A 25892-nucleotide genomic window follows, 5' to 3' on the forward strand; every position below is an offset into this window, starting at 1 on the left:
GAGAGAGAGAGAGAGAGATAGAAAAGAAAGAATTTGGCGGAATAAAATTCACATAGAAAAAAAAATGTCCAATAATAAATTCATTATCGTTTGAATGCCACAAAAAATGCAAACTTGTATGACACTTGTAGCGAAATATTTTCATTTTTGAAAAAACCGTGCTTTGTTCCTAACCTTTTCTCTATTTGAAAATTATTAGTCTCATATTCCCATGCATTTTTATAAAGAAAATAATGTATAATAAAGAAAAATATTAGAAATATTTGAGTGGAACAAAATTCAAAAGACAAAAAATTTCGTCCTGCTTGTTCACCTTTAATTGAAACTTTTCTGGATTTTAATTATAACAGATGCTGCAACATTAAAAAACAAAAAAAAAAAAAAGATTAATTGTTTGAATTGTGGATTTGGAGAATAATGAATGAAAAAATAATGAAAAATAATTGCAGAAATATTCAATTCATCAAAAATGGAAGAGAAAAATAAAAACTTACAAAAGCAAAATAAAATTCGAAAATATCAAGCGAATCTTGAAAGATAAAAATAGAACATAGCTAGATTTAAATTACAGATTAATTTTAATTGCTCTAAAACTCTTTATCAAAGCTTTACAAGATTAAATGACGTGAAACGCAACATTCCAATATTTTAAAATATTAGTTGAAGCCTTTTTTATAATAAAGCTATTATCGCTTCATATAAGTATCATAACAGTTAATTGAGAAAAAATATAAATAATAATAAAAAATGGCAAGTTAAAATAATTGAAGAAAATAAAAATACAATAATTAGTTACCATTTTACAAAATATAAGTTTAGCGAATGATATAGGAAAAATTCACTTTTTCCTCACAAACTATGGATTGGTAATATCTAATCAACTACCAAATGCAGAAAACGAAAACCACAAAATAAATTAAGCTGTAAAAAATTAAATTCCACAGATTTATGAAGAATTAAAAAATATATTTGCTTTTAAAACTTTTTATTGATCCTCCTTACGAGATAAAATTGGCAAATAAATGGAGCCATCATCTTCCTTTGTTTTAGTCATTTGTACTCTTTCGCTATCACTCATTTTCCCAATCTTCTTATAAGAGCTTCTCTTCTTCTTCTTCTTTATTATAACAACTAACACAACAATAACAGCAACACTAATTGCGAATACTGGAACAAGGACAGAAATGAGGATGATCGTTGTTTTGGACAGTTTGTTAGTTGGCTTGGGTTCTGGTTCTGGCTTTGGTTCCGGCTTCTTTTCAATAAGGATTGCACCTGTTGCTTTATTTTGTCCATAAGTCAAGCGCACATAAACTTCATCAGCATTATTCAAAGCAACAACACTTTCGTCGACCACAGCCTTTGCTTTTGTTTCAGTTTCGCCAAATATTTCATATGAGCTCCATTCTTCAAATTTGTCTCCTGTTTTTCTTGCTACTTGCCATTTCAATCCGCAAGGCATAAGTAATGTTCCTTCAAAGTTAACAGTGGCTTGCCCATTGCTCATCGAAGTGGTTGTTGCAACAACTTTGTTTGCGTTTGTGAGGGTTGGCACGAACAAAAGCGATTCAACATTATTGACTGCATTTCCATCAATGACACAGTTAGCATCTTTTTGAATCCAGAATGCAGTTCCTTTATTGTCATTCTCCTTTGTCATCGAATCAATTGTTAAATGACCTTTCTCGCATTTGATGTTCTTCCTCAACGAAGCATAGTTAGTTTTTCCAGCTGGTGTGTTGCTATCAAAAACGGCTGATTTAATGGAAACACTTCCATCACTACGAATCAAAAGCGCACCTTCCTCTCCATTCAAAAACTTGGTATTTGTAAATGTTGCAGTTGCAGAGCCATCAACCGTAACCAGAGCTTTGTCAGTTGTCCAATCGCAAATTGTTGCTTCTGCTTCGTCTCTTTCTTCAGCAATGTTGACTTCAGCTTCGAGATCATTCCATTGCGATGTTGTCTGCTTAGCTGATGTTCCTGTAAGTTCTGTGTTTGTGATGTCCAAAGATGATTTTCCACCAACATGAACAAATCTTAATGGAGTGCCATCTGGCTGTGATGGAGATGTAATAAATGAATCAGCAATTACCACTTTATCTTCGGAGTTGCACACGATGATAGCTTCTGGAGGAGTAGCAGAGGTGAATTTATTTGGACTTTGCAAAATGAGATTCTTCAGTGTCAGATCAGCATCAACAGAGAACACTCCCTTTTCGATGGATGCAGTTTCTTTTGCCAGTTTGATTGTGGCTTTCGCATTATCTGTAGACTCCAAAGTAAATGATGTCTCAAACTTATAAGAAGTAGTCAATGAGAACGTGTTTTTGAATTTAAGGCTTGCTGCTTCTCCGCTTGTGATAACATGATTTATAGCCTGACCGAAAGACGAGCATGGCTTGTCTGTTGTTCCGCATTGTTTGCCCTCATTTCCAGCATCAGACAGAACAATTGTATGAGAGCGATAAGTAACTTTAGGTCCATTTTCTCCTCCAATGATATCCACGAATTTGTTCTCGTAATCTTCAATACATATCAGATCAGCCTTTCCGTACATACCTTCCAAGTCCATAAAAAGCATAGCTTCATCAAATTGTGCAATGCCTTGTGACAGTTTGAACAATATGTATTTTCCTTTCCATCCTTTGCAGTTCGTTATAACCGGCAAGTTGATGAGAATATCTGGTGTCTCTTCAACTTCTTCTTTAAGTTGAATGTAGATAGCAGCTCCGCGTCCTCCATCGTTTCCTTCTTTATTTGCACAGCCGTCAAACACTGTTCCGTCAATTGAAATTCTTTGTGCAATTGTTTGAGGATACAGAGCAAGAGCAGCTCCTTCCTTAGCCTCGACTGCATTTATCGAGGTGAACTTACCTCCTTTCACAGAAAACGCCGTGCTGCACTTAAGACATGCCGCTTCTCCGCTCAAAGTCATCTTATTGAATGTTGTATCTTCCATGTTAAGCGAGGCAGCAGCTTCGGAGACTGTCACAACTGGCTGTTCCTTCATGAAGAATCCATTAAATTCAGTGTTTTTGAGCGAAATTGCTCCACTAAGCACAGAAATGATAGACACTTTAAAGGCTGTTTGGCTGCTATGGCCATCATTCGCTTTGAATACGCAATCTTCAGCGCTGAAGCTTCCTTTCTGATTTTCGGAAACGAAAATGAGAGCCGTTTCTCTATTTCCATTCACAGAAGAGTCATGAACAATTGTAATGCTGTTCAAACCAAGAGATCCTGCTCCAACAGTAAACAATCCATCCATATCTTCTTTGAATATGGTTGTAATAATTGTGCTCGCTTTAGATTTTCCTTTCACTGTGACATAGCGATCATCAACATTGATAATTTCCTCTTCACTCTTATAATTTCCACTGTCGAGCTGAGCAACGCAATCCATTGTATTTGCCATATTCTTAACTGCAACAGAAATTGTTGAGCATTTCTTGTGACTAACATATCCGCACTGGGCGTCTTTGTCTCCTTCTTTTGGATCAACAGCAACAACTCTAATTGATTCTCCATATGCAATCCAGTTCTCTTCGATCTTCTCTCCTTTTGCTGTTTTATGATACAATGTTTTCTTGTTACGATCAGTTGTTAAAGAAAGAACAAATGGATTGTTCTCTTCTGTGATTGGCTGTTCCATCAAATCTTCAAGATAAACATCAATTCCATTTTTAGTTGCACTGCTTTGACTGAAGAAGCATGCCACGTTCGCAATCAAAGCATCAGCAATCTTAACATAGAAGCTTCCACCATTTTGAGCTTTGCAATTCAAGCACTTTGTCTTTTTGATTTGTGTATCTTGTGGCAAATCTTCGAAATATGCAGCTCCACCATTTCCGCTTGCTTCACATTTATCGAATGTGACTCCATCCATTTTGAATGAAGAAGCTTTGCTCACAAACAAAGCACCTCCATTTCGCTGATCTCCTGTAAGCTTCAAGTTAGTGAATGTTGATGACAAAATTTGAACTGCAGGCTTGTCTGTTGCATCGCCTACTGCGGACAATACAATACCACTTGCAGCCGCTGCTTTGTTCGAACAATCTGAGAATTCGCATCCAGATATAACAATTGTTCCTTTTGTGACTGTACCCAACACTGGACCGACAGATGACTCAATATTTGTTGCCTTCATTCCATAAAACGTGATCTTTCCTTTGCTTGTTGATGTTACAAGTCCTGTCTTGCTCAATGTAACTTTATTCAAATTCAAAGATATTGTTGCATCAGCCAGTATGGTTTTGTCCTCAGAATCCACAACCTCGAATGGGGCAGCTGTAAACACAAAGTTGGTTGTTGATTCGTATTTGAACGTGGTTGAGCTCATCATAAGTCTACCAGCATCAACATAAACTAACGGATAATCAACTGCAAGATTACCTTTATTTGTATTCGGGCTAAATTCGCACTTTTCGATTGTAAGAATTCCTTCTTTGCCACTGACTGCAAGCAGTGAGACTGGAGAGAAGTCACAGCATGTTTTAACATTAAACGTGCTTGGGAACAAGAAACTCAACTCTTTCATTCTGACACTCTTCATAACATGATATGCACCAATTTTGTCTTGAGAAACCGTAATCTCCGAATCGAATGTTATAGACATTATTTTTCCAACTTTACTTGCAGATTCAACTCCAAGTTGCAGTGCAGGATTAAATGTCATTGCCTTTGCTGTGATGGCCTCATCGACAAGAATCACAGATGCCTCTTTCGTAGAAACATGGCTAATTGCTAAGTCGAAGCTGCTGCATTGATATTTCGGTGAAAATCCGCAATGAATTGAACTGTCGCCATCATTGCCCATATACACTTTTGTTCCGTGATATCCCCAAATCTGGCACAGATCAATTGTTTCCTGGAATTTTTCATCATCTTTTCCAATCATTTCATTTGTTTTTGTTGACATAATGTTTTGCAAAGAAGACCCTATGAGCAAGTTTGGCAGAGAGTCGCACTGCAAATACAGGTCCCGACCAAATTCAGCCACATTCTCATCATCTCCTGCTCCAACTTCAAAGGAATTAATGGACATTTTTACAGCAGAGGACTTTCCAAATACCATATGAACTGCTCCACCAAAGCTATCTTCAGCCTGAGAAATGCACTTTTTGAATAATACTTCTCTTGGTTCTTCTTCTGCTGTGTTTTCAAATGATATAGTGGCATGAGCATCTGGAGATACAATGCCAATTGCAGCACCGCGCAATGATTTCACTGCTTTGATGTTTTCAAATGTTGTTCCCTGAAGACGAATTGACATAGTCTTATCGAAGTTGTCAATTGCAATAATTGCAGCTCTGTCTCCATTCAATCGCTCAATATCTGAAATGGTTGTCTTCATAAGAGCGATAGAAAAGTCCTTATCATTACTGACACTGAAGAGAGGTTTGTTAGCAAAAGTGAATTTCGAGAATGTTGCATCATTTGCTGAAAAGATTCCTCCGCTCATAGTAAACAATGAAACGCTGAACAATTGCTTTGCATCATAATCTTCTTGTGTTGATATCTCCACTTTAATGAGATTCAGATCTCCTGAAGCAACGGTAAACAGTGATGATTGCAAATTACCTTTCTTTGTAGAATCATGCTTAATGGTGAATGACATCAAAGTCAAAGAACCTGCATTGACCGCAAATAATGAGTGAGGTTGTTCAAAGATTGTTCTAATCTCGCCTTTGCCTTCGTTTTTAGCAGATGTTATTGTAATCAATTTTTCTCCAATGGAAATGGTTTCAGCTTCAGTGTTAAACAGAGCGTCTGCAGCAATAATTGTGGATGGATACCAGCCAGCTGTTCGCTTAACAGCAACTCCAATTGTCTTACAGTCATCAGCTTGCTTCAACCCACAGTCTTCGTTATCATTACCATCTGTTGGATGCGCCTTTCTGCTAATTTCAGCATTTCCGATGTAGTCATCCTTTTCTTCATCTGATTGACCAAATACGTAATGGAAGCGATCATCCTGCTCACATTCTGACATTGATTTCAAAAACGGAGATTTATCTTTCGTTAGTTTATCAGTATGCTTGTCGACAAAATACACGTTGTATCCTTTGGTATTTGCATTCTGCATTTTGAAATAGCAAGTGAACGAATTTGTGTATTTTGTAGAAGCGTCATATGTGAAATAAATAGCTCCACCTAATTCAGCAACATTAGCATCGAATATCACTCCATTCATTTCCATTGTGGAAGGAGAAGATTCCACATACAAAGCTCCTCCGCTTGATTTTTCTCCATTACACACACAATTGCTGAATGTCGTCTTTGAATTTATGGCTAAGCTCTTGCATTTCTTGAGATAAATTGCTCCTCCTTTTCCATTGTTGCTGACCCTTGCTGCAGTAAATTGACATTTCGAAATCAATATTGAACTATCGACTTTGCCAAGATATAAAGCTCCTCCTTCTCCGTTATTCGCCTCGTTGATGCAATTCATGAATGTGCAATCACTCAATTCAAGCTGTTCGATTGAAGAGGAATACAAAATTGATGCTTGTGCTTTTGACCTAACATTACTAAATGAAGCTCTTGACATTATCAATTTATTTGTTTTAATGTTAAGCGCACTTTCTTTTTGGATGATCAAAGAAGACATTGACAGCAAATCGATATGATTACCGTCAATCTTTGCATTAGCTTCAATCAAAATTGGTGCATTCAAAAATTCTGCAGAATGCAAATTATCGTAACTTTGAATTTTAATGTTGGACAGTTGAGCCGATCCACTTACGACGTGTATCACAACAAACTGAACGTGCTGTGAAGTTCCAACAACTCTCACGTCAATGCTGTCCAAGCTCAACACAGACGTTTGTCCCTCTGAGCAAATCAATGCATTATAATTACATATACATCCATCTGTGAACTTGTTGGATTGAATAATTCTCAAATTACCAATGGTCAAAGATCCAGCATTTTCAATAACAGAATGAGAATTAGAAGTTTCCACTGTTCCAATTAAAACTTCGCTATCACCAGTTCCTGATTTTCCTTTCAAATAAAATGTTTTCACTTCATCCCAAATGAAACTTGTTTTAATTATGTACTTATCCTTCACATACACAACATTTTTATCTAAAGCAACATGATGCAGCAAATAATTCAATGTAGTACAAGGATATTCAACTCTTCCACAATAAAGATCATCTTTTCCACTAACATCTGAAATATATCCATCTTCCGATTTAACATAGTTTATATAAAAATATGACAAATCACATTTTTGAATAAAATTATCTGATCCAACAATCGCATTCGCTTCCGCCCCACTCACAAGCTCTTTCGGAATCCTTTCTTGCACAACCATCTTCCGCAGATCATTGCACATCAAATAAACATTCGTCCCCGTCTGCGCTTCGTTCCCTCCAAACGTCGTCGTCGCATCAATCGTCACAATCCCTTCCTGCATCCTTATGTGCACTCCTCCTCCTTCTCCTGCCTCCTTGCTGCACTTGCAGTTCTCAAACTTGCTGTTCTTCTCAATAGAAACTCTTGTTGCCGATTCAATCGTCACCGCCCCTCCTTTCGTCGATCCCGGCGACGAAATATCTTTGAACGTCGTTTGCATCGCACCAAACGCTCCATTTAGTGAATCCACATGCACTGCCACTCCGCTTCCGCAATGGCATCCCGTGATCTTCGAAATCGTGCTTTCTCCCAGATACACTCCTCCTTCCGCACCGCTCTTCTCAATCAGCCAGTGCGCCCCTTCAAGCGTAAACCCGCTTATCGTCACCTTCGTGCACTCAAGCGTTCCTTGAACATTCAACAGCGACACCTTGAACTTCTTTTCCCTGAATACCCTTCCTCCGGCTTCAACTCACACTCCACAATCCCCATCGTCCCTTTATCTGCAACTGACACAATCGCTGACTCAACATTCCCTTCCTTCTCCGACGAGTGCACCACCACAAACCTCTCCAAAAACATCCCTCCGCTCTTCACCTCAATCAACGCCTTCGCATCTTCTTTCTTCTCGTTCCTCGTTTCAATCCGCCCTTTCCCATTCTCCGGCCCTGACACTCTCACCAGCCCTTCCGCAACCGTGATCGTTTCTTTCTCGTTCGCAAACGTCCCACTCCCCACAACTCTCCCATACACCCACCTGTACCCTTCACTCGTGCTCTCATCAACTGCTTTCTTCAGCGTCTTGCACTTCTGCGTCACCCTTCCGCAGTTCTCCAAATCCTCCCCACTCGCATCCTCCGCATACCGCACTCGGTAATCTTCCCCAATAAACTCCTTCTGCGCTCCTTCCGCCTGCCCTTTGTAGTACACTCGCTCATCTGCATCGCTCGTCGTCATACTCTTCAAAAACGGCGAATCCTCCTTCCCAATGTCTGCTGCCCCCGCTTCCTCCAGATACACATCTATCCCGTGCCCGTCTCCTTGCTTAGCATTCTCCGAAAACACAACATGGAACTTCTTCCCAAACACCGCACTCTTCGTCTTCAGATACATCCCTCCTCCATTCTTGCTCGTGCACTTCTTAATCTCCACATACTCCAGCCCAATAGAGTTCGCTGTAATCCCATCACCCGTCATCTCAATGTGCATCGCCCCACCACTCTCGCTTGCTGTGCACGAATCAAACACCATCGCCGTCGTCGTTTCCGATCTCACACTCAACGCTGCACATTCTTTCCCGTAGATCGCTCCTCCTTTCCCGTTCGCCCCCGTCGCTTTGCACTCCACAAAGTCCGTCTGCTTCACTGTCACACTCCCAAATTCACACCCAACTACTCCTCCTTTCCCATCCTTGTGGCTGTTCTCTATCTTCGCAAACTTGCACAGATCCAGCACCACACTGCTCGTCTTCACATTCTCTCCGTTTCCACACCGGATAAGCCCATATTCTCCATCTACCATCATCCCCGTGTATGTGCACCCCGTCAGCGTCAACGCCCCTTCAACAACCACAAACGCTGACACTCCAAAGTGCATCGTCTCTCCTCCTTCCAGCCCAAACCCACTGAACTCTGCACTTCCTCCTTCCATACGCAAAACACTGTACTCAATCGTCTTCCCTGCCTCAAACACTGCCTTCCCTCCCGAAGCGGCCAGGCTTCCTCCCACAATCGTCTTAAACAGCGCAACAGGAGAGCATCCACAAAGCATCTTTTCAAACGCCACAGGCACACTCGCTTCAATTCCACTCAGCTTCAATTTCCCCGTCACCTTGAAGTATCCCCCATCCTCTTCAACTTCTCCCTTCTTCCCTACCGTCACCTTCGCCTCCTTGTATTCTCCATCGTTCCACGCCACCATCGTTATCAACGCCTGAACAACACTCGGCGCCGTAAACTCATACTCTTCTCCTCCTTTCATGTGGATCGTCTTCGCATCAAGCTTGCTGATGTGTCTGATGCACTCTTCTATCGTCTGGCACGGATAATGCTCCGACCCACAGTACTTCTCATCCTTCCCTGACACACTCGAAACATACATCTCCGAATCTTCGTATTTCTCAAAGAACGTGTACAGGTCAATCGCATACGTCCCAAAGTCTACCCCATCAGTACCTACCATCTCGTTCCCAACCTTCGACAACGCCGCCTTGCTGAAGTGCTCTTCCGTCACAAGATGCTTCAAGTTTCCTCCTTTCAAGTACACCGTCTTCCCTTCTTTCGCAACATTCCCTTCTGCAACCATCGTCCCAAACAGCCCACTGTCCATCGTCGCCCAAATAATCTCAACATACACCGCTCCTCCTTGCCCTTCTGAATTCCCTTTGCACCCTCTAAACGTGTTCGTCTCCGTAAACCGCACTCTCGCCTTCTCGTTCTCCGCCACTATGCAGAACGCCCCTCCTTTCTTCGACGTTTCCGACACACACCTCTCAAACGTGCACTTGCTCACACTAAGCTCCATCTCATGATCCTTCATATCCACCGTCAAAATCGCTGCCTCTCCGTTCGGGCAGCACTTCGCCGTGATGTCCTGAGCCGTCACCCCGTTCATCTCAATACTCGCTTTCTCCACTGCCTCAACACCAAACAGCGAGCTTCCATAAATACTGAACCCTTCAATACGCACCGTGAGCATCTCGCATCTCCCTCCTTTCATCAGGAACATCGGAACCGTAAAGTCTCCCTTTCCATCTCCTTCCGCTTCTTGCTTGATGTGCACTTCCATCATAAACAACATCCCTCCTGCCTCAACATCAAACAGTCGCGTCCCTCTGTTTCCTTTCTTTCCAGAGTCATGGATTATGCAAATCTCTGTCAGCCCAACCCCGATTCCATTCAAACACACAAAGAATCCCTTCGCCGGCGCCGCCTCTTCAAACATCGTGTACAGCTTCGTTCCATCCGCATTGTCTGCTCCCATGATATTGTAGCCAATCCCACTCGTCTCCTCAAACACACTCAGCTCTTCTTTGAACTCTCCTGCCTTGCATTTCACAGCAGTCGACGGCTTGTTTCCAATCAAGCTCAGCGCTTTGTGGATCGTCTTGCATGCCACTTCTCCATCTGCTTTGCACGCCGCATCATCTCCATCAACCGGATCCACATCCAGAGGCTCTTTCACATAATCAATCCAGTCTTTCTCTCCTTGATCTTCCTCAGACTTGTAGTAGTACAGCTTTTCTTCCTTCTCTAATACCATACTCTCCTTGAAGTCATCCTTCACAAACGCTGTCCCGCATTCATCATACAGATACACTCCGTTTCCTTTCGTTCCTGTGCAATGCGTAATCATCAGCTCCATCTTCGCTGGCTTCTCCTTCAACTTCAAATACGCTCCTCCTCCATTCTCCCCGCTGCACGTCGTGAGTATAATATAGTCAAATATCGCTCCTGCTGGCACATCCTCAACATACATCCCGCCTCCGTTCCCATTCACAACTTTGCAATAGTTAATCTGCATCATATGCATCTCAAACTTGCTCGTCACCCCTTTCACATACAGCGCTCCTCCACATCCTTTCTCTCCTTTCACTTCCGTGTTCGTGAAAATCGCCCCCACACTATATCCGCTCTTCCCAATCACCACGCTCTCAACCCCTTCAACACACACTGCTCCTCCTTTCCCTCCTTCTTTCTCGTTGCTGCATGATTCAAACGTGCAATCTGTAATCCTCAGCTTGCTTTGCGCTCCCGTCATCACAAGCACACTGGCTTGCACTTTCGACACAACAAATGCAAACTTACACCCTGCAAGCTCAATCTCATTCTCTCCAATCTGCAGCGCCGATCCAGTGTTGATCGTCACTTTCCGAACATTCAGCTTTTCAATCGTCGCTCCCACTCCTTTCTCAATCACTATCGGACTCTTCTCAAATATGCAGCTCTCGTCCCCTCCTGCGTTGTCCAACGTCACATCCTTCATCACCACACTTCCTCCTTTCACAGTAACTATCGCAAATTCCAACACACTCCCTGACCCTGCATGCCCAATCTTGCACCCCACAAAGCTCAGCGCAGACCCGGCTCCTTCTCCGCTGATCAAGCTCCCCCGGAACGTCTTGCACTCTCCTCCATATTTCGCCCCATACGCTATCGTCAGCGACTCAAACTCCAGTATCTTCTCGTTCTTCATAAACACTCCGTTTTCATCTCCAACCTCAAGCGCCTCAGGGAAGTACAGCGTCGGCTCCTGCCCATCCCCTGCCTGCTCTCCCGCAAACTTCACCCCTTTCTCAAAGTTCCACGTCACTCCGCTTTCCACATGCGCCCCATGCTCTATCGCCAACGTCTTCTTCACACCATCCACAAATCGCGACTCAAGCGTGAACTTCATCGATCGGCACGGATATCGGTCTGTCCCGCAATACTCTGCGTCTGTTCCATCCATTTCGCATATCGCCACTTTCTCTCCTTTCACAAACGCCGTGTAGAAATGCTTCAGATCAATGCTTCCTCCCCGCGCATCCACTCCAACAATCGCATTCGCTTCCGCCCCACTCACAAGCTCTTTCGGAATCCTTTCTTGCACAACCATCTTCCGCAGATCATTGCACATCAAATAAACATTCGTCCCCGTCTGCGCTTCGTTCCCTCCAAACGTCGTCGTCGCATCAATCGTCACAATCCCTTCCTGCATCCTTATGTGCACTCCTCCTCCTTCTCCTGCCTCCTTGCTGCACTTGCAGTTCTCAAACTTGCTGTTCTTCTCAATAGAAACTCTTGTTGCCGATTCAATCGTCACCGCCCCTCCTTTCGTCGATCCCGGCGACGAAATATCTTTGAACGTCGTTTGCATCGCACCAAACGCTCCATTTAGTGAATCCACATGCACTGCCACTCCGCTTCCGCAATGGCATCCCGTGATCTTCGAAATCGTGCTTTCTCCCAGATACACTCCTCCTTCCGCACCGCTCTTCTCAATCAGCCAGTGCGCCCCTTCAAGCGTAAACCCGCTTATCGTCACCTTCGTGCACTCAAGCGTTCCTTGAACATTCAACAGCGACACCTTGAACTTCTTTTCCCCTGAATACCCTTCCTCCGGCTTCAACTCACACTCCACAATCCCCATCGTCCCTTTATCTGCAACTGACACAATCGCTGACTCAACATTCCCTTCCTTCTCCGACGAGTGCACCACCACAAACCTCTCCAAAAACATCCCTCCGCTCTTCACCTCAATCAACGCCTTCGCATCTTCTTTCTTCTCGTTCCTCGTTTCAATCCGCCCTTTCCCATTCTCCGGCCCTGACACTCTCACCAGCCCTTCCGCAACCGTGATCGTTTCTTTCTCGTTCGCAAACGTCCCACTCCCCACAACTCTCCCATACACCCACCTGTACCCTTCACTCGTGCTCTCATCAACTGCTTTCTTCAGCGTCTTGCACTTCTGCGTCACCCTTCCGCAGTTCTCCAAATCCTCCCCACTCGCATCCTCCGCATACCGCACTCGGTAATCTTCCCCAATAAACTCCTTCTGCGCTCCTTCCGCCTGCCCTTTGTAGTACACTCGCTCATCTGCATCTCGTCGTCTCGCTCCTTCCCAATACACATCAAGCATTCTCCGAAAACACAACATGGAACTTCTTCCCAAACACCGCACTCTTCGTCTTCAGATACATCCCTCCTCCATTCTTGCTCGTGCACTTCTTAATCTCCACATACTCCAGCCCAATAGAGTTCGCTGTAATCCCATCACCCGTCATCTCAATGTGCATCGCCCCACCACTCTCGCTTGCTGTGCACGAATCAAACACCATCGCCGTCGTCGTTTCCGATCTCACACTCAACGCTGCACATTCTTTCCCGTAGATCGCTCCTCCTTTCCCGTTCGCCCCCGTCGCTTTGCACTCCACAAAGTCCGTCTGCTTCACTGTCACACTCCCAAATTCACACCCAACTACTCCTCCTTTCCCATCCTTGTGGCTGTTCTCTATCTTCGCAAACTTGCACAGATCCAGCACCACACTGCTCGTCTTCACATTCTCTCCGTTTCCACACCGGATAAGCCCATATTCTCCATCTACCATCATCCCCGTGTATGTGCACCCCGTCAGCGTCAACGCCCCTTCAACAACCACAAACGCTGACACTCCAAAGTGCATCGTCTCTCCTCCTTCCAGCCCAAACCCACTGAACTCTGCACTTCCCTCCTTCCATACGCAAAACACTGTACTCAATCGTCTTCCCTGCCTCAAACACTGCCTTCCCTCCCGAAGCGGCCAGGCTTCCTCCCACAATCGTCTTAAACAGCGCAACAGGAGAGCATCCACAAAGCATCTTTTCAAACGCCACAGGCACACTCGCTTCAATTCCACTCAGCTTCAATTTCCCCGTCACCTTGAAGTATCCCCCATCCTCTTCAACTTCTCCCTTCTTCCCTACCGTCACCTTCGCCTCCTTGTATTCTCCATCGTTCCACGCCACCATCGTTATCAACGCCTGAACAACACTCGGCGCCGTAAACTCATACTCTTCTCCTCCTTTCATGTGGATCGTCTTCGCATCAAGCTTGCTGATGTGTCTGATGCACTCTTCTATCGTCTGGCACGGATAATGCTCCGACCCACAGTACTTCTCATCCTTCCCTGACACACTCGAAACATACATCTCCGAATCTTCGTATTTCTCAAAGAACGTGTACAGGTCAATCGCATACGTCCCAAAGTCTACCCCATCAGTACCTACCATCTCGTTCCCAACCTTCGACAACGCCGCCTTGCTGAAGTGCTCTTCCGTCACAAGATGCTTCAAGTTTCCTCCTTTCAAGTACACCGTCTTCCCTTCTTTCGCAACATTCCCTTCTGCAACCATCGTCCCAAACAGCCCACTGTCCATCGTCGCCCAAATAATCTCAACATACACCGCTCCTCCTTGCCCTTCTGAATTCCCTTTGCACCCTCTAAACGTGTTCGTCTCCGTAAACCGCACTCTCGCCTTCTCGTTCTCCGCCACTATGCAGAACGCCCCTCCTTTCTTCGACGTTTCCGACACACACCTCTCAAACGTGCACTTGCTCACACTAAGCTCCATCTCATGATCCTTCATATCCACCGTCAAAATCGCTGCCTCTCCGTTCGGGCAGCACTTCGCCGTGATGTCCTGAGCCGTCACCCCGTTCATCTCAATACTCGCTTTCTCCACTGCCTCAACACCAAACAGCGAGCTTCCATAAATACTGAACCCTTCAATACGCACCGTGAGCATCTCGCATCTCCCTCCTTTCATCAGGAACATCGGAACCGTAAAGTCTCCCTTTCCATCTCCTTCCGCTTCTTGCTTGATGTGCACTTCCATCATAAACAACATCCCTCCTGCCTCAACATCAAACAGTCGCGTCCCTCTGTTTCCTTTCTTTCCAGAGTCATGGATTATGCAAATCTCTGTCAGCCCAACCCCGATTCCATTCAAACACACAAAGAATCCCTTCGCCGGCGCCGCCTCTTCAAACATCGTGTACAGCTTCGTTCCATCCGCATTGTCTGCTCCCATGATATTGTAGCCAATCCCACTCGTCTCCTCAAACACACTCAGCTCTTCTTTGAACTCTCCTGCCTTGCATTTCACAGCAGTCGACGGCTTGTTTCCAATCAAGCTCAGCGCTTTGTGGATCGTCTTGCATGCCACTTCTCCATCTGCTTTGCACGCCGCATCATCTCCATCAACCGGATCCACATCCAGAGGCTCTTTCACATAATCAATCCAGTCTTTCTCTCCTTGATCTTCCTCAGACTTGTAGTAGTACAGCTTTTTCTTCCTTCTCTAATACCATACTCTCCTTGAAGTCATCCTTCACAAACGCTGTCCCGCATTCATCATACAGATACACTCCGTTTCCTTTCGTTCCTGTGCAATGCGTAATCATCAGCTCCATCTTCGCTGGCTTCTCCTTCAACTTCAAATACGCTCCTCCTCCATTCTCCCCGCTGCACGTCGTGAGTATAATATAGTCAAATATCGCTCCTGCTGGCACATCCTCAACATACATCCCGCCTCCGTTCCCATTCACAACTTTGCAATAGTTAATCTGCATCATATGCATCTCAAACTTGCTCGTCACCCCTTTCACATACAGCGCTCCTCCACATCCTTTCTCTCCTTTCACTTCCGTGTTCGTGAAAATCGCCCCCACACTATATCCGCTCTTCCCAATCACCACGCTCTCAACCCCTTCAACACACACTGCTCCTCCTTTCCCTCCTTCTTTCTCGTTGCTGCATGATTCAAACGTGCAATCTGTAATCCTCAGCTTGCTTTGCGCTCCCGTCATCACAAGCACACTGGCTTGCACTTTCGACACAACAAATGCAAACTTACACCCTGCAAGCTCAATCTCATTCTCTCCAATCTGCAGCGCCGATCCAGTGTTGATCGTCACTTTCCGAACATTCAGCTTTTCAATCGTCGCTCCCACTCCTTTCTCAATCACTATCGGACTCTTCTCAAATATGCAGCTCTCGTCCCCTCCTGCGTTGTCCAACGTCACATCCTTCATCACCACACTTCCTCCTTTCACAGTAACTATCGCAAATTCCAACACACTCCCTGACCCTGCATGCCCAATCTTGCACCCCACAAAGCTCAGCGCAGACCCGGCTCCTTCTCCGCTGATCAAGCTCCCCCGGAACGTCTTGCACTCTCCTCCATATTTCGCCCCATACGCTATCGTCAGCGACTCAAACTCCAGTATCTTCTCGTTCTTCATAAACACTCCGTTTTCATCTCCAACCTCAAGCGCCTCAGGGAAGTACAGCGTCGGCTCCTGCCCATCCCCTGCCTGCTCTCCCGCAAACTTCACCCCTTTCTCAAAGTTCCACGTCACTCCGCTTTCCACATGCGCCCCATGCTCTATCGCCAACGTCTTCTTCACACCATCCACAAATCGCGACTCAAGCGTGAACTTCATCGATCGGCACGGATATCGGTCTGTCCCGCAATACTCTGCGTCTGTTCCATCCATTTCGCATATCGCCACTTTCTCTCCTTTCACAAACGCCGTGTAGAAATGCTTCAGATCAATGCTTCCTCCCCGCGCATCCACTCCAACAATCGCATTCGCTTCCGCCCCACTCACAAGCTCTTTCGGAATCCTTTCTTGCACAACCATCTTCCGCAGATCATTGCACATCAAATAAACATTCGTCCCCGTCTGCGCTTCGTTCCCTCCAAACGTCGTCGTCGCATCAATCGTCACAATCCCTTCCTGCATCCTTATGTGCACTCCTCCTCCTTCTCCTGCCTCCTTGCTGCACTTGCAGTTCTCAAACTTGCTGTTCTTCTCAATAGAAACTCTTGTTGCCGATTCAATCGTCACCGCCCCTCCTTTCGTCGATCCCGGCGACGAAATATCTTTGAACGTCGTTTGCATCGCACCAAACGCTCCATTTAGTGAATCCACATGCACTGCCACTCCGCTTCCGCAATGGCATCCCGTGATCTTCGAAATCGTGCTTTCTCCCAGATACACTCCTCCTTCCGCACCGCTCTTCTCAATCAGCCAGTGCGCCCCTTCAAGCGTAAACCCGCTTATCGTCACCTTCGTGCACTCAAGCGTTCCTTGAACATTCAACAGCGACACCTTGAACTTCTTTTCCCCTGAATACCCTTCCTCCGGCTTCAACTCACACTCCACAATCCCCATCGTCCCTTTATCTGCAACTGACACAATCGCTGACTCAACATTCCCTTCCTTCTCCGACGAGTGCACCACCACAAACCTCTCCAAAAACATCCCTCCGCTCTTCACCTCAATCAACGCCTTCGCATCTTCTTTCTTCTCGTTCCTCGTTTCAATCCGCCCTTTCCCATTCTCCGGCCCTGACACTCTCACCAGCCCTTCCGCAACCGTGATCGTTTCTTTCTCGTTCGCAAACGTCCCACTCCCCACAACTCTCCCATACACCCACCTGTACCCTTCACTCGTGCTCTCATCAACTGCTTTCTTCAGCGTCTTGCACTTCTGCGTCACCCTTCCGCAGTTCTCCAAATCCTCCCCACTCGCATCCTCCGCATACCGCACTCGGTAATCTTCCCCAATAAACTCCTTCTGCGCTCCTTCCGCCTGCCCTTTGTAGTACACTCGCTCATCTGCATCGCTCGTCGTCATACTCTTCAAAAACGGCGAATCCTCCTTCCCAATGTCTGCTGCCCCCGCTTCCTCCAGATACACATCTATCCCGTGCCCGTCTCCTTGCTTAGCATTCTCCGAAAACACAACATGGAACTTCTTCCCAAACACCGCACTCTTCGTCTTCAGATACATCCCTCCTCCATTCTTGCTCGTGCACTTCTTAATCTCCACATACTCCAGCCCAATAGAGTTCGCTGTAATCCCATCACCCGTCATCTCAATGTGCATCGCCCCACCACTCTCGCTTGCTGTGCACGAATCAAACACCATCGCCGTCGTCGTTTCCGATCTCACACTCAACGCTGCACATTCTTTCCCGTAGATCGCTCCTCCTTTCCCGTTCGCCCCCGTCGCTTTGCACTCCACAAAGTCCGTCTGCTTCACTGTCACACTCCCAAATTCACACCCAACTACTCCTCCTTTCCCATCCTTGTGGCTGTTCTCTATCTTCGCAAACTTGCACAGATCCAGCACCACACTGCTCGTCTTCACATTCTCTCCGTTTCCACACCGGATAAGCCCATATTCTCCATCTACCATCATCCCCGTGTATGTGCACCCCGTCAGCGTCAACGCCCCTTCAACAACCACAAACGCTGACACTCCAAAGTGCATCGTCTCTCCTCCTTCCAGCCCAAACCCACTGAACTCTGCACTTCCTCCTTCCATACGCAAAACACTGTACTCAATCGTCTTCCCTGCCTCAAACACTGCCTTCCCTCCCGAAGCGGCCAGGCTTCCTCCCACAATCGTCTTAAACAGCGCAACAGGAGAGCATCCACAAAGCATCTTTTCAAACGCCACAGGCACACTCGCTTCAATTCCACTCAGCTTCAATTTCCCCGTCACCTTGAAGTATCCCCCATCCTCTTCAACTTCTCCCTTCTTCCCTACCGTCACCTTCGCCTCCTTGTATTCTCCATCGTTCCACGCCACCATCGTTATCAACGCCTGAACAACACTCGGCGCCGTAAACTCATACTCTTCTCCTCCTTTCATGTGGATCGTCTTCGCATCAAGCTTGCTGATGTGTCTGATGCACTCTTCTATCGTCTGGCACGGATAATGCTCCGACCCACAGTACTTCTCATCCTTCCCTGACACACTCGAAACATACATCTCCGAATCTTCGTATTTCTCAAAGAACGTGTACAGGTCAATCGCATACGTCCCAAAGTCTACCCCATCAGTACCTACCATCTCGTTCCCAACCTTCGACAACGCCGCCTTGCTGAAGTGCTCTTCCGTCACAAGATGCTTCAAGTTTCCTCCTTTCAAGTACACCGTCTTCCCTTCTTTCGCAACATTCCCTTCTGCAACCATCGTCCCAAACAGCCCACTGTCCATCGTCGCCCAAATAATCTCAACATACACCGCTCCTCCTTGCCCTTCTGAATTCCCTTTGCACCCTCTAAACGTGTTCGTCTCCGTAAACCGCACTCTCGCCTTCTCGTTCTCCGCCACTATGCAGAACGCCCCTCCTTTCTTCGACGTTTCCGACACACACCTCTCAAACGTGCACTTGCTCACACTAAGCTCCATCTCATGATCCTTCATATCCACCGTCAAAATCGCTGCCTCTCCGTTCGGGCAGCACTTCGCCGTGATGTCCTGAGCCGTCACCCCGTTCATCTCAATACTCGCTTTCTCCACTGCCTCAACACCAAACAGCGAGCTTCCATAAATACTGAACCCTTCAATACGCACCGTGAGCATCTCGCATCTCCCTCCTTTCATCAGGAACATCGGAACCGTAAAGTCTCCCTTTCCATCTCCTTCCGCTTCTTGCTTGATGTACATTTCCCTCATAAACAGCATCCCTCCTGCCTCAACATCAAACAGTCGCGTCCCTCTGTTTCCTTTCTTTCCAGAGTCATGGATAAAATTAATTTTAGCTAAAACAAAGTATGCTCCATTTGATACAGTAACAAAAGCTTTTTCTAAAGGTTCATCTTCAAACATTGTGAAACATTTTGTAACTTCTTCATCATAAGAACCAAATACAAAGCTTTGTTTGCCTGCTGTTGGTTCAATTGAAGTAAATTCCTCTTTGAAGTCTCCTCCTTTGCATTGTAAAGAAATTTTAGGCTTGTCTCCAATCAAGCTCAGCGCTTTGTGGATCGTCTTGCATGCCACTTCTCCATCTGTTTTGCACGCCGCATCATCTCCAGCAACCGGATCAACATCGATTGGATCTTTCACATAATCAATCCAGTCTTTCTCTCCTTGGTCCTCTTCAGTCTTGTAATAGTACAATTTATCAACTGTCCTTGTTGCTGAACACAGTTTGAAGTCATCCTTTTCAAACGCTGTCCCGCATTCATCATACAGATACACTCCGTTTCCTTTCGTTCCTATATTCTCAGAAAATTCAAATTCCATCTTCACTGGCTTCTCCTTCAACTTCAAATACGCTCCTCCTCCATTCTCCCCATTGCATCCCGTAAACATAACATTATTGAAAATTGACCCCAATGGAATGTTTTCAATATATATCCCTCCTCCGTTTCCATTCACAGCACCGCAAAATTCAAACTGTACCATATGCATCTCAAACTTGCTCGTCACCCCTTTCACATACAGCGCTCCTCCATATCCTTTCTCTCCTTTCACTTGAGATTGAACAAAACTATTTGTATGAAACGCTGTTTTCACATCAAGCACAAAACTGTCTATCCCTTCAACGCACAATGCTCCTCCTTTCCCTCCTTCTTTCTCGTTGCTGCATGATTCAAACGTGCAATCTGTAATCCTCAGCTTGCTTTGCGCTCCCGTCATCACAAGCACACTGGCTTGCACTTTCGACACAACAGATGCAAACTCACATCCAACAAGTTCAATCTCATTCTCTCCAATCTGCAGTGCAGATCCTGTGTTAATTGTCATTCCATTGATTTTCAGCTTTTCAATCGTCGCTTCCACTCCTTTCTCTATCACAATAGGGCTCTTCTCGAATTTTGAATTTCCTTCCTGAACAGTTCGTTCCAATCGTACGTCATTCAATATCACTTTCCCATTTACGCAATGAATTAATTGGTAATTTGCATTAATTTCATTGCTTGTATCAAATATGATGCTACTCAATACTAATTCCTTATTATTTGATGATTTTATTAGAGTTGATGAATGACATCCAGAAATTAAGCTGTTCGGTATTTTAATGTTAAGTGCTGTAAAAGTCATATCAGTTTTGCATTCAATAATGCCTGAATCTTCTGTCTTGGCAATTGTTGATTCTTCAAAAATTATCTGATTGAATGGTCCGTCAATTGATGTTATGGCAGTCTTAGTTTTGCCCCATTCCAAAAATGGTTCAATTGACACGCCTGAGCACACGTAAATGATGTTATAGTCTTCGGTCTTCAAAATATTGGAAAGAAGGTAGCTCAAAGTTTTGCATGGATATGACGGTTTTTGTCCACAATATTGCGAATCCTGCTCATTGTTAAGTGATCCAACATATCCTGTTGGAACTTTATTTGCAGGTGTGACGAAAAATGAAAGTTCAATTGGATTTGCTTGTGTATAGATATCCATCCCCATTGTCTTTTCGGTAGATCCTGTAATTAAAGAAGTGTCAATTTTACTTTCAGTCACAACATTTCGAAGGTTATTGGAAGAAATGAAGAAATCTTTAGCTTCAGTTGCTTCATTATCTGTATATGTCTTTTCCTCAATTCTCAGATCAGTGCAATCTCCCAATTCTAAATAAAATGCACCTCCCCTTCCTCCGGCTTTGCATCTTGTGAATGATGATGAAATTTTGATAATTGAATCTGGTCTTAGGCGAGAATCAATATGCATTGCTCCTCCAGTTGTTGATTTCAGAGACGAACAGTCTGTGAATTCGCAATTCGTAATCGTCAATTTTGACTTGTCGGTGTTCCCAAGAACAGCTTGCAAAACTGCAGGGACATCTTCGCAATCGACAGATATGGAATTAAATCTGGATTCTTCAAATTCCAGTGTGATATAACTGTTTTTACAGCTAATTAATGGACATTTATAAAATCGATAGTTATTAATTGTAACGTCGCTCAATCCAAGTTCTCCTTGAACTTTGAAGAGAGAGTGAGACAATCTTGTGCTTTGATCTAATGCAGCTGTTGGGTGAATTTCACATTGAGAAATATGTGTACCGGCTTTGTCATTAAGTATCTCGAGCAAATAGACTGCGTTTTCGTTTTGAGGGTCTACAGAATGAATTATCACCAAATTATTAATTTCCAGCTGGCACACACAAGTCTGTTTCAGCAATGTTTCTTGATTTTTGTTGCCTTCTGTGACAATTGACGTTGTTAGCGGCGTTCCTTCAATTCCATTGATAGCATAAGAACAATCTTTTGTCAAATCAATTGTTTGGATATGTTGTTTGTATTCCTTATCTTCAAATAAATTTGCTTCCTGAGCATAATGCGTTATTGCTAAGTTAAATGCAACGTTTATTGATGCGCATGCAGCTTTATCCGAAATTCCGCAAAAATCAGAATCGATTCCACCATCAGCAGCAACTTTCCTGCTTTTCGAGCCATATTTTATCCAAGGCTTATGTTCATGAACAGCGTTAGAAGATAAAAAGAATCGTGTTTCTTCATCTGCATCTGAAAATGAATCTGTAAACGGATCTGCTTCCAATGGAATTTGTCGATTATCAACGAAATATACATCAACTCCCTTATCTTGGTCTGCTGTTGTCACAGAATTTTCCTCAAAAATGATAGCTTCCAGCTTGTCTCCCTCGTTTCTTTCGCGGAAATTTCTGCTTTGTGTAGCAGCATCATTTCTTTCAATAAAGATTCCAGCACCTTTTAATGCAGTGCATTTCTGAAATAGGCATTGAGTCATTTCCAATCCTGTAATTCCTGTTAAATGTAATGCTGCTCCTTTACCTTCATTTGAGGTACACTCTGTAAAAATGACTTCATTTAATTTGAGAGTGGTGGCTCCAAGACTAGTCTCAATTGTTACAGCACCATAAGTTTTAGAAGTGCACATCATAAAGCTCGACGATGACAGAGTTACAGAAAGTTGTGCTTTCGATAGAATGCTCAAGCATGAAGCAGAGTTCGCTGAGCTGACCGACTGCATCAAAAGTTCGAACTGGATAGAAATTATATCATTTGCAGAGCGTATACCGTTAGACGGAGCAGGAGTGTCAACCATTTCAATTGCGGATCCTTGATTTATGTTCATATTCGTTAGCACGTGCAATGAAACTGGCTGAGTGAAAGTTACTGCATCGATATAAAACAGAAATGGCGATTTCGCAAAAGTGCATGGCCCTTCAGCATTTCCATTTATTGAAATCTCGTTAAATACAACTGTACCTTTCTGAGCAAACAGCACGGCATAATCGATTTCTTCGTTAGCTGGCATGTCGAAGACAACACCAGAAAGATGCAATTCTCCATCTGAATTGAAGTTCATGAAGTATCCTGGCTTTGTTACTCCTGTAAACTTTGATGGTAACGAGAAAAAGATGTACTTTGCAGAAAAAGGAAGCTTTGCAAGCAAAATTGCTCCTCCTTCTGAATCTGCTAAAACGGTTTCTGGGTAAGTAATAGCGTTAAATACATTTTCAACTCCGTTTAATGAAAGCTTCGAAGGGCTTTCACCTTCGTTTAGAATTATTTGATCTCCAACAGTCGATTGAAGGATATCGAAAGTACATTCGCCAGTAGTATCCCAATGCTCCTTTGCAATCGCAATTGAAGCACAAGGATAATATGTCACTCCGCAAAATCTCCAATCTCCGCCTGTAGCTTGATCAACAAGTACATTATTCAAAACAGTTTTTCTATCTTCTTTGTAATAGTAAACGTCAATAGGATGAGCAAAGTCGTTGCCTCCGCAAAGTACAAAGTCATTGCTTGGTGATGTTAAAGTTTCAGAAATTGATTTAAGTGCGTCATCGCAGCCTTCCAATGAGGCATGGTCTATGTATAAGTTATTTCCCAAATATGCGACGTTGTTTTCGAAAGCAACAGAATCTGTTGTAAATGTAAAAATTCCTCCACTTTCAAACTTAATTGCCAAAGCTGCACCGCATCCATCCGTTTTGCAGTTCTTAAATGAGCTTCCAGTACCTGTTATCTCAAACTTTGAATCTGTGTTATTCGATTCATAGTTAATTATCCCACCAAGATTTGTTTTTTGTTCAACAGAAGAAGTGCAACTATCAAAAGTACAGTCATTGAGTGTAGCAGTAGTTGCAACTTCGAGCGTACTGAAAATTCTTATGGGGGATCCAGATAAAACTTTGGCTTTGTTAATGGAGACTGTTGAAAGTAATACCTTGTTTGAATCCACGATATCAAAAATATTTGAAGCAAATGATACAACGTTTGTAGGATCAAAGGCAGTATTTTCCATTGTAAATTCACTTTTCGAAATAATTACATATTTAAACTTGATATCAACAAAAGTTTGGGTATCGAATATAGCATTTGAAATTGTTAGTTTTCCATTGCTTGAAGAGATAAGCGCTTGAGGTTTCTTTCCGCATGTATCTTTAAATGCAGATGGCAATGAAAATTTTATATAATCAAATTTTAGTTCTCCTGCATCATCTTTATCAAAGACTGCTTTCTGCTGATCAATTACATCCAAATCTTCGGAAAAACGTAAGTCTGCCTTGTTGTTATCAGAACTTTCTATGTGAATACTTTGTCCAAAATCCCATTGAATTTGAGATTCTGCATCAACATCTGTAACAATCTTAATTGAGCAAGGCTGAGAATGATCGAGAATTGAAACGGCTTTATTAAATGTTAAGCAAGGGTTGTCAACAGTGCATTGGTCCCCAGTTCCCTGGCTGCTGATCCATGCTTCAGTGACAGTCTGAGCATAAAAAACTTGAAAAAGAAGAGCAACTAATCTTATTGATAAAAATGAGCTATAAGCAATATTGCATCGAAATTTCTTCATATATATTACCATTTTGTGACTGGAAAAAGTAGTTTCCAGATCCAAAAAAAAGATCAAATATTACCTTAACTGATTAAAGAAAAATGATTTTTTGATTTAATAAATAAAATAATATTCTTTTGAACGCTATTGTTAATAAATGAAACGAAATATTTTTTCCAAAAGTTTTGATAAAAATGTTGCTCCAAAAGTTTTTCTCATTCGATTTACTTTCAATCGATAATAAAAAAACTTACAAAGTTGAAAGTTCTTAAAAAATTTCAATTTTTCAATCAGTTGAGAAAAATCATTAGATGACAAAAAAAACAAATGTGGTTATGGAAATATCACAATTATTTCCTATTTCAATCATTTTTCATCTCTTTTGAGATTCTTTTTAACGCTTTTTTTTTGAAAAAGTTCGAAATTTGATTTTTGAAAAATTCTGATTTGTATTATTTCAGTTTTATAAATAACATACTATTTCTAAAAAAAAAAAAAAAAAAAAAAAAAAAAAAAAAAAAAAAAAAAATTAAAAAGAAAAGTGATGTTTTTTGTAAATCCAATTCTATGTGTGATAAGCATGGTAATCACTATTTTCTTTTGAACATTTCAAAAGACATATTGGGTGATTATTTTCGATATCAGATGGATAATTATTTTTGAAAAGTCGCAAATGTTAAATTTTCTAATAAATCAAAAATCACATATCTTGATCAAATTTCAGTTCCCGCTCATGCAACTTTACAGGAATGTGTTAAATAGCATTGTAAAATTATATCCTCCGCTTTGGTGAAGTTGCATAAGCGGAAACTGTAATTTGATCAAGATATGAAATTTTTGATTTATTAGAAAATTTAACATCTGCGACTTTTCATAAATAATTACCCATATGTTTCCATATAAAAAATTCGGTTCGAAAATATCCCTTGAATGCCGCAAAATGAAGATTGAAAAATGAAAAGGCCAATAAGAAACATTTTCATTTTTATTTGAGCTATAACATTTGTTTTGATTACAGTTGTGATAATTCAACAATTCAAACATAAAGTCACTTCCAAATGATAAACTACGTATGAAAAATCAACACCCCGAAAAAAATTTATGATTCCAAAAATAATCACCCAACTCATCGATTTTTATCACATTCAATCAATAATTTAATGTCATTTCAAGTTTGTTTTAATATTTGCTTTATTGTTTTTTTATGAAATAAACAAAAATTCAAAGCTAAATAAAGAATCTCTCATTTGATTAAAGTTAGACAAAAATGTGGCTGTATTCCAATAAAGTTTCAATTTTATCTTTCTTCTATTTTTGTTTTATCAAAAATAATCCCAATTTGAATTTGCAACTGTTTGCGTCATTCTTTTTGATAAGGAGAAGATGTTAAATATCAGTCTCAAAAAAAAAAAAAAATTGAACCTTATTTC

General features: G+C 42.9%; 1 protein-coding gene across 1 annotated transcript; it reads right to left on the minus strand.

Annotated features, from left to right (window-relative positions):
- Nucleotides 1-204: 204 nt before the first annotated feature.
- Nucleotides 205-24492, minus strand: MONOS_9641 (uncharacterized protein; the record flags this gene model as incomplete). The annotated part of the gene is made up of 5 exons (XM_067880159.1): nucleotides 205-7742; nucleotides 7820-12955; nucleotides 13020-13539; nucleotides 13586-15183; nucleotides 15245-24492. 5 exons carry the CDS (start codon nucleotides 24490-24492, stop codon nucleotides 986-988), a joined length of 23259 nt encoding a protein of 7752 aa, XP_067725044.1. The 3' UTR covers nucleotides 205-985.
- Between the last annotated feature and the right edge of the window lie 1400 nt (nucleotides 24493-25892).

This window comes from Monocercomonoides exilis (assembly GCF_001643675.1).
Source record: "Monocercomonoides exilis strain PA203 chromosome Unknown scaffold30-1206723, whole genome shotgun sequence".
Taxonomy (NCBI): Eukaryota; Preaxostyla; order Oxymonadida; family Polymastigidae; genus Monocercomonoides; species Monocercomonoides exilis.